The 9,890-nt window shown below is 45.3% G+C and overlaps 1 protein-coding gene across 1 annotated transcript in view; it reads right to left on the bottom strand.

Moving 5' to 3' along the window:
• Nucleotides 1-377: 377 nt before the first annotated feature.
• MFSD10 (major facilitator superfamily domain containing 10) overlaps nucleotides 378-9,890 on the bottom strand; it is a 24,467-nt gene continuing 14,954 nt past the window's right edge. The window contains exons 8-13 of the mRNA XM_009890513.1: nucleotides 7,979-8,018; nucleotides 7,098-7,206; nucleotides 5,020-5,110; nucleotides 3,156-3,203; nucleotides 1,753-1,842; nucleotides 378-484 (exon numbers count right to left, since the gene is read on the bottom strand). Of these exons, the coding sequence (XP_009888815.1) occupies nucleotides 378-484; nucleotides 1,753-1,842; nucleotides 3,156-3,203; nucleotides 5,020-5,110; nucleotides 7,098-7,206; nucleotides 7,979-8,018 (485 nt within the window). The remainder of the gene's footprint in view (nucleotides 485-1,752; nucleotides 1,843-3,155; nucleotides 3,204-5,019; nucleotides 5,111-7,097; nucleotides 7,207-7,978; nucleotides 8,019-9,890) is intronic.

The following is a 9,890-nucleotide window of genomic DNA, read 5'->3' on the forward strand; positions in this document are numbered from 1 at the left end:
GGAGCCTGGAAGAGCTCCGTGTACACCACAGCGTGGTGCCCAGCAGCATGTGGTGGTGAGCTGGGACAGCACTGTGCCCTGTTGCTGTCGCGCCCGTCTCTGCTTGTCTGATGATCACTCTGCTTGTCTGCTGAGTGCTTAACTGTTTTGTGTGAGGTTTTTTTCTATTTGCAAAGCTGGCTGGAGCCTGTCTTGAACACAGCTGCTCATGGTGGGCCGTAAGAAACCTGACGTCTGTCATTGCTGCAAATGGTCATCGCATATCCCCTCCCAGAAGATGAAAATCCTCCTCTTCCTGTTTGATCAGCAGAGTCAGGTGCCAAGAGTCCGGTCTCGTGGAGGTCTCTGGAAGCTGGTGACAGTTCGGTGGTTACTGCCTACTCCTCCTTTGCCTGTTGTTTTATAGAACCAAGTAAAACGAAGGGGATGAGGAACAAAGCTCCACAGGCGGTGAAGCAAACCTCGGCCCCTGCCAGCCAGTAAACTGCAAAGGGAACAAGATTGAGCTGGTTAGTGTGCTGACCTTGCATCTGTGTAAACCGCCCTTCACAGCTGCCGCTCTCCACAACTTACTGATGCAACTGGAATCTCAGAACTACTCCATCTTTCACTGCGCAGCCTTGCTGGCATACAACCTATAAGGAGGAGGTAGCTAAGAGCAATGCTGGGTCTCTTCCAAGGAAACGGCATGTTAAAAGTGGTAATTTTAAATAGGATACTGTTGTTCTTGCCAGTACAGCAATGGGAATGGATCCTAGTGACACATTCTGCTTTAGCCACAAGGCAACTCTAACTCTTTGCCCCAGCACCTCCGCTACAGCTGCTCCTGGCACTGGCCATGCTGCTCTTGAAGGTCTCTCACTGCTGGTATCAGTCCCCTTATGGGAAACACTGAGGAGTCCAAGGCCCAGGGAAAGGGTTCTGGCTTTGCTCAAAACTCAACATTAGGTCCGAGTTTTTGAGCTCTGACTTGTTGCCCGGCTGCTTCCCCTTACTCTGTCCCTCTGCCCTGTAATGGCTCAGGGGAACGGAACCCTGTGCAGGGGGCGCCTGTGCTCCTTAGGCACAGTCTGGGCTTGGCCTAAGCCAAAGCCATGGGGCAGTAGTACAGCGTGGACTCTTTAACCTAGTTTATAGGTTACAGATGCTTTTAAAGCTGAAAAGTTCTTTACTGCACATGATGGACTGTCCCTACTTGATTTGTATAATCTTGGGATGCAGCTTCATGAGGTATGGGGAACCAGTTACCACAGCACAGGAGACCTTCATTTCACTGACTCCTGCTTGCCCAGTGCTGGGGTGGCCCCTCAGCAGGCATGGTTACTTGCTAAAATGGCAAACAATAAGCCCAGCAAAGGCCAGGGCTCCTGGTCAGCCTCCATCTCCCTCTGCACATCAGGGCCCGGACCTCTCTGGTGCCCCTCTGCCCGCACAGCTACGCACAGGGCTCGCTTAGTTTGATGCTGTAGCTGGAATCTGTAAAACGCCAGGCAACACTACCCACTGTCTAGTTTATCATCTCTGCTTGTAGGAACTTCTTTTTAAACTCATGCACGAGGCTTTCGTTGGTGCTAACCAGGGCTGTGTCCTGCCCCTGGTGCAGCCCTCAGGGGTACCTGCTTCTGCAAAGACAACTTCACAGCTCTGAAATGGGCTGTGCTTCCCCTTCCCCTTCCAACCCAATGGGCTGTGGGGGCCCAGAGCATCGCTGTATGTTGGCAAAGGCAGGAAAGAGCACGGGGCCACACTCACCTGTGGCAGAGACGATGGGTCCCAGGGCTCTGGCGAGGGCGCCCAGGCTCCTCAGGATCCCCATGACGCGTCCTTTCTGGCTGGCAGAGCCTGTGCGAGGAGGGAGCCGTTACTCAGTGTGCAGGTGCTGCTCGGGGCAGGGACAGCGTGCCGGGCAGGGCACTGCGGGAGCTCGCGGAGCCTTGGTCTTGTGGAGGTATTTCCCACACGCATCTCCCCCTCCTTTCATTTCACCCTGCCTGCCTCAAGCTGCGTTTATTTCCCCGCCACAAAGATGAACATGGCTGCTTCACTGGAAAAACACCAGGGCTTTTCAAGAGCACTTGTCCATGGACAACTTCTACTGCACTCTCCCCATTCCCCAAAAAAACCCTTTACATTGTACACCAGATTGCTGAGGAGGCACAGGTGAATAATAAATACAGAAGCATGGATGCAAGTTAAGTAAAAGCAACATAAAAGTGACATTAATGAGCAAAGCCTTACTTTTTTGCCTCAGCAATCACTGCAGTGCTGGCAACCAGCTGAACCAAAGCTAAAGAACAAACTGTCATGTAGAGATGGCAACGCAGCTACATCTGCTTTACAAGATTACGTAGCAACCAGTGACACAAACCCAGAAGGTTTTAGAAGGTTCCTTAGAAGTTCTTTTCTAAGGAAACGGGAAGAAATGATTTTACTGCTGGCAGTGATGGCTAGTGTCTCTTTCAGAGAACCCAGGCGATCCCCAGCTCAGTGCTGTTTGTGGCCTTTGCCCACAATATTAATTCTTCGCTCACTGTTCCTCATCTTTCTAAACTTAACCACAAATAAGGTTGCTTCAAGTTTTCCCATCATATTGGAACAAGCTGCGTTACACAGGGTCAAGATATTGTCTTCCTATCCCCAGCAGCCGCACTTTGCTTCCCTTCTGTGAAGGACATTCACAGAAGGGAAGAGGCTGAAGGCTGTAGCACCTCCAGCATCACACAGCTGGTTTCCGTCCCCACAGCAAAGCGCAGAGCGAGCAGAGGGTAACGACAGTCATGGATCGCTGGCTGTAGTGAGAAGGGGCAGCAGACAAGGGACCAGGAAGGGCTCTTCTTTCCTAGGCTGTAGCCTCACTCCTGCAGGGGTGGTTGCTGCTTCAGTGTAATCTACACATGATGTGGAGTAGCAGTTCGCTGTAACACTCAGCATTTTTGCTTTCCTTGTTAATGCATTCTGGGGGAAAGAGGCCTCCTATAAAGCCAAGCAGCAGCCAGAGTCATTGGTGCAACATTCAGCTCCGAGGTAGACCTACACCATGAGCATTCCTGTCAACACATCGCTAAATTTCAGGTCAATTCTGTATTTGAGCCACGTCTATACAAAGGTAAATTATGTGGCCAAGGGCTACCGCTCAAAGCAGGAGAGACACTTACCATAGCCCGACACCACTGCTGACAAACACGGGATGACGATGGCTGCAGCTGGAAAAATCCACAAAAGAGACTGTCAGTGAACAGCAGAGAGCTCAAAACAATTACAAGAGCAATAGTGAAAAACATGTGGCCCAAGCTCGTTACTACTGCAGAGAACTATGCTGAGCTCCGGGGCACTGCACCAACAATGAATCATCAGGTTCAATCCAGTTCAATAATGAAAACACCCCCTCAAAGACAACCTGCACAAAGAGCCCAGTGCCATGAGTGCTCTGAGCAGATGTTTCACGTTAGTGTCTCTCTTTCTGTGAGCCCACAGGAAAGGGGTGGAGAGGTCAGATCAGCCAACTGGTGGTTTTCCAAATTGCTGCAGTCCTGTCAGATGGAGCAGAGAAAGGGACTCACTCATATTTCAAATGGAGAATGAGGTGGCTGTACACAGAATCACACTGTCCCCACGTATACAGCTTTACTGTACTCATGGATGAAAGAGACAGCTACATTCTGTCTTGGGAAATAAGAGACAGTCAAGTCCAAGAAGAAAAGGTTACAAAATTTTTGGACACAAAAGCCAAGGGCCGTTCAGCAAGCACTGCCCTCTTACTGAAACAGGGGCCTTTTCTGCCAAGAAGGAAGTGCTTTAAGCATACAAAGCAGAATCTTTTCTGGGAAGCAAAGGACAATTGGAGAGAAAGAACGATAAACATGTTGCCTTAACTGCAGGTGCCCTAACTCCTGGGGCAGAAGGAGGAGGAGAGGCAGAAAAGCAACCCCTCCAGAGGCATTTCTAGCTGGCTTAACTGGGGAAGAGATGGGGCCTTCTGCCCAGGCACAGAGCCTAGGAAGGCAAAGCCCCGAGCTTAGAAGCACAGTTAGACAAAATGAATACCTCCTCTCAGCCCTCCTCACCCAGTGGGCTTTCAAAACCAAGTTAATCTGCAGAGAAGATGCAGATTTTTTAAACCTGTCAAACACACAGCTGTCCTTAGAGAAGCAAGCTACTAAATACATGCAGTTTCTGGTTTACAGTTTACTCTGAAAGCAAGCTGTATCATGCAAAAGTCTTCTACTTTTGTAATTAGTCACATTTGAAGCTTCTTAACAATAGTACGCAGCATTGGGAATACGTAAAATCTCTTTCAGATAGGCACTTCAGTAGATGAATCTAACTTCATCCATAATTGTTTCCCTGAATAACATCTTAAATTGGCAGATTATCATTTATGCAAACACTTAAACATCTTCAAAAGCTCTCTGTACTTATCAAAAACAAGAGGTGGAGTTTTGCTCCCTCCCTGAGCTAGCAGCTTGCAATGCAAGAGAGCAGAGCAGAATAGTGTCCCACCAGCACAGCCCTGTGCCGCAACGTTCAGGGCAACGCTGATTCACCCTCACTCTGCCTCAGCCTGAACGCACTCTCCGGCCTTCAGCTTCAGCATCTGCAGGTCTCTTCAGCCTGTTGCCTAAGAAATAACGCAGCCACCACAGAAATACAAAGACAGGCTGTCTCCCTTCTTTTCCCGAGCTGAGCTATTTAGTGAATGTTTTGCTTCTAGGTCTGATAAGGGGGGAAAAAACACCCTCAAGAGCTCACCAGCGAGACAGGACAACAGAAGCATTGGGGATGCTTCCAAATATCACCATGGCAACTTCCTGTGATATAAACAGTATCAGAAAAAAAAACCCAAAAATACCAACCATCCAGACACTATTTCTTCCATATTTTATAAACAGAAACATCAACTTTCTGTTACTTATAGTTTGAAATTAATTAGATGTGCATCTTTTTTTAACGGGGTAAATGAATAAATATATGAAGAAAACTTGTTTGTGCTTAGCTTTCAGTGCATTGTGAATAGCTTACCGAAAGAGTACAGCAACAGTCCAACACTCAGCATGGTCACATTTGCAGCCCATCCAATTAACAAGAAAGCTGGAATCAGCACCATAATAGCCTGCAAAATGAATGAGTCACGGGGTTATACGTTTAAGCCTTGCTTGTTAAAGCCTAATTCTAGGTGTCCTGCCAGTTCTCTTCCACTGATGGGGCTACATTTAAGTTAGTAGCAGAAGTCCATTTCTTCCCAAGCAGACATTTCAAATTCACCTGGATGGCCACGTATCAGTCCAAAATTTACTTTTCTGTTCTCTCTCACTGTCACATGATTACCAACTGCACGTGACACCTGTAACATAGGCTGTATTTATCCCACCACCAACTTCCCACAACTGAGGAAAAGATTTCTGCAGAGTTCTCTCTCACACGATCTACTGTTTTTTTGGTGATCTTTTTTCTTTTACTCTGTGTTGAACTGGATGGAAATCTAGTTTTAACTCTTTATCTCCTAAACTGGCATAAGAGATCAAAAAGCTTGTGTGCAACAGGATTAAAGCTCTTCTGCTTTTTCTCAGCAGTACTGAGATTTTATCTTTAGCTTTCAGAGTCCAAGCTTCTGAAGCCAAGAAGAAAAAAAATGGGAGGTAGAATGCCATTTGAAATTCAAACCCAACGAGAAAAAACATTCCTCACCTTCTCCAAGACCCTGGACTTCAGTTCCCCTATGATGTCTCCCTCGCATACAGAGCTTTCACAGAAGACAGATCAGTTATGATCTGCTGTGTGTTTCATAAAAGAGGGCGTTCACTCCCACCAAACGTCTCAATTTGAAGATTCATTTATAAATGAGCTACTTTAATCACTGTACTAAGAGAAGCCACATTTGCCATGTGATTCACAAACAAATTGCCAGAACAACTTCAGCAAAAAGGGGAACTCCCACAAAAGCCACAGACATCCACAGAAAGAGTGCCCTGGGGCCAGCGGGTCTCTGCATAGCACACATGGGTGTTTATGAGAAGCGATCAGCCCCGACCAACTAAACTAAGTATTCTGAGGTAACTACACTTCTCAGTGCAGGGAAGTAGAAGGAGTATAAAAATTAGTGGGACAAACCAGTTTGCATAAGCTGCAGTGCAGTGACAGCAAACACAGCAGACTGGCAGAGCATGTGGAAGAAGCTGATGCTGACGATAAAGCAGCACTAACACAGCAGCATGAGTTTTCATTCCCAAAGAAATGTTTCCTATGTGACACAACAAACGTGCCATTAATTTTTGCCTGCCAGGGAGCAGGGTGGAGATGGTTTCACCAGCAGAAATAACCAGTGTGATTTGGTAATGTTTTTTACCCTGCCACTGTTGAAATCACACTGGCCTCAAAATAATGTATAATAAATTGACGGAGGCTTTAACAGTCCAAGCATACCTACTACCAAGCAGCCAAAAGTTCAGAAACACGCAAAACCTGCTTTTAGTTCCATGCACAAATGTAAATGGCAAGACATATCTACTTGTCCCACAGCTGTATAAGCTGCAGGGAACGGTTCCCTGTCATCCCAGTAGAGCAGCAGGTCTCTATGAAGAAAGAGGCAAGCAAACCAAAGAAATGCAGAAGACTTTCGTCATTGAAACTTCTGTCTGAACATTGGTACGCGCTAGTGTTACATGGAATACTGATGATGTCCCTGAAAATCATTTGCCAGAAAGAGTCAGAGATCAGCTCTGAATCAGCTTTAGTAGTTTCAATGTCTGCATGGCAAGAGAAATCACTGAAACAAAGTGTAATCTTAAAGCATTTTACCTAGCTTGCACAGACAGACACTCTGTTCTCATTCCCTACTGCAGTTACATGTGAAGAACTCAAAGGTTCAATAATATAATAGCTGATATGGTAAGAAATGGCTCTAATGTTCCAAAGTTTAGTTAGACTGACAAGTGCCCAACAACAAGGGTCTTGAGAAGTCATTTAGCTGGATTAATGAGACAGAAATTTCTTTTGATTTGACGACTTATAGCCTCTAACTACCTTTCACTGCACTTTAGATTGAAAATTAACAGATCAGATTTGTGGGGGAAAAGAAAAAAAATATAATTTTTTTTTACCCTTTTTACAGCTCTGATTTCATTTCCTGGCTTGATTCGGCGAGCATAACCTCCCTGGATCACAGCCATTGTTATTCCAATAAAGAAAAACATCTTGCCCTGCTGCATGCTAGAAGGGATGCAAAAACACAGATTATGGAGTCACGCACAGAACATTCCACCCTGGGATTCGCAGGTTCAGCGTAGACCCTTTCCTGAACCAGAGAGAGAAAATGCTTTTTGCCGCTCGCATAAGCAGTGCAAAGTTCTTAGTATGCTGACATTAGTTTCCATAGCAGGCAGACAGCAAGAAGATAAACCTCTGAGGTCTTATGCAGAGATGGGACGGCTGCTGGGAAATGCTGCAATTATCTCCGACTGTAGCATTTGCCAGCAGCAAATGAACTGATCTCTGCAATCATCATTGCTGTGATGTAGTTCAGTTGTTTCTGGGGTGGCCCATAAAGAGTCAACACATTAATTGCCCTATGCCATGGAAGACTGTGCCATATGCACAGGAGTTGTTGGTTTCCAAGGAACAAGCATTTTGCTTTCTCACAACCGTTGCCACTACTCATGCAGAGTTTGATTAAGGCCACCAAGGCACAACATGGGCACTGGCTTGGTGGTAATCATGTATTGCACTGGGAAGCTTGCAACATCACTCCCCCCACCCTTAAATATTTCTTCAAATTTCCCTTTCACCTCTCTTATCTACTAAACTCTATGGATATTGTCAACTAAAAGTTCTCACCTCCATAACAAGCTTGTTTGTCACACAGCCTGTACTGTTGGCATAAAGCTGTATATCTCACTGCATGGCTATCCTGAAAGGATTGTGCAGAAGCAAGCCTGATACACTAGAAAACCTTTCCTTGACACACACACATTAGTTAAGTCACAAACTATAATGAAAGACAGACAAGGAAAGATAAGACAAACCCCTGAAAATTACTCAAAGGGAGGGACACGCATAAGGAATCAAGCTGCAAGATCATGCTCCTGGCTGGAAATCTTCCTATGAGCTGGCAGGAAAAGTATTTCAAGCTGAGCTGCTGTTAGTGGATTCTGTTCTCTTTCTTCTCTAGTATTTGACTAAAGGAAATCGAACTCTATGATGTAATGAGTGTACACCGTATGTAATGCAGAACTCTGACAATCAAATATAATTCACAGAATTCACAGAATTCACAGAATTCACAGAATTCACAGAATTGTTAGGGTTGGAAGGGACCTCTGGAGATCATCTAGTCCAACCCTCCTGCCAGAGCAGGGTCACCTACAGCACGTTACACAGGACAGCGTCCAGGCGGGTTTTGAATGTCTCCAGAGTGGGAGACTCCACCACCTCTCTGGGCAGCCTGTTCCAGTGCTCCACTACCCTCAAAGTAAAGAAGTTCCTTCTCATGTTAAGATGGAACTTCCTATGTTCAAGTTTATGCCCATTACCCCTCGTCCTATCACTGGGCGCCACTGAAAAAAGACTACTCCCATCCCCCTGGCATCCTCCCATTAAGTATTTGTATGTATTAATAAGATCCCCCCTCAATCTTCTTTTCTCTAGACTAAAGAGACCCAAGTCCCTCAGCCTTTCCTCATAAGAAAGGTGCTCCAGTCCCCTAATCACAAATATAATCACATAGCCATCTCTCCATCCTTTGCCTTTTTTGAGCTTCAAGATTTGTCCTGATACAGAACTCCTCTTTTGGGCTACAAGTGAAAAGGGTTTACTATTATCAATACACCTAGTCCAGCTATACATACTTCGGGAGCTTTAATTTAATCTTGTGTATTGATTTTCTCTAGTTATTAGAAGTTGTAGATTCAACAAGTAGTTGCTTTCATGACAAACAGCGTGCCTGTATTTTCATACATTCTTTCCACAAAGCCCAAGTATCACTGAACACAGAGGTTGCTTCCTGCATGTTTTTACTAACCTTGTAAAGGTTAGCGGTTTGGGCCGGGCTGGCCACTAAAATGAACGACAGATGCTCTCTTTTACCTCTCTCCCCTTCAGAGAGGAGAGAGCATTTACCTTCAGAGGAGAGGAAAGAAAATGAGAGAGAGAGAAAAAGAGAGAGAGAGACTTATGAGTTGAAAAGAAACTAAACTACTTTAATGAAATATTAATAATAAGAGAAAGATAATAATATCAATAAGAAAATAATGAAAAATATATAATATATACACAAAACTAGTATTGAGCTCTCAGGATGATGATCACGTCACCAGCTAGCATTGGGAAAGTCCCAGACTGGACTTGGTGATGGACGGAAACTGGATTCCAGATCTGGATTCAGGAACACACAGATCAGGATCAAAGGCAGACAGAGTCCTCCTTGGACACTGGCCATTGAAGAAAGAGGTTTGACCTTTGGATCCCTTGGCTTTTATACTGAGCATGAGGCAGATGGGATGGAATACCCTGTTGGTCAGTTTTGGGTCACCTGTCCTGTTCATTCCTCCCCGCAGGTGCGACCCCTCTACCCTTTTCTGCTTCCGATCCCTAACGGGGCAAATAAAGTTATCTGGCCATGGGTGTTATAGCAATAAGTATAAGCAAGAGCCTCTCTGCATACCATTCCTTGGCATCAACTATAAACATCAGACTTTATCTGCTAGAAGTGGACACCGTCTGAAAAATACACCACTAATTTCAGTAAGCTCAGTTAGTTAGAAGAGGCTTAGCTGAAAAGTAAAATTACTGAAGAGAAAATTGGTTCTGTTTTACCTCAAACCAGGACATCTTTCTTAAAAATAAATGAAGAGACCTTAAATCAAGATTTTGGAAAATATCCTAGAGAAAAAAAACAA

Source organism: Charadrius vociferus, unplaced genomic scaffold, assembly GCF_000708025.1.
Source record: "Charadrius vociferus isolate BGI_N301 unplaced genomic scaffold, ASM70802v2 scaffold88, whole genome shotgun sequence".
NCBI classification, from domain to species: domain Eukaryota; kingdom Metazoa; phylum Chordata; class Aves; order Charadriiformes; family Charadriidae; genus Charadrius; species Charadrius vociferus.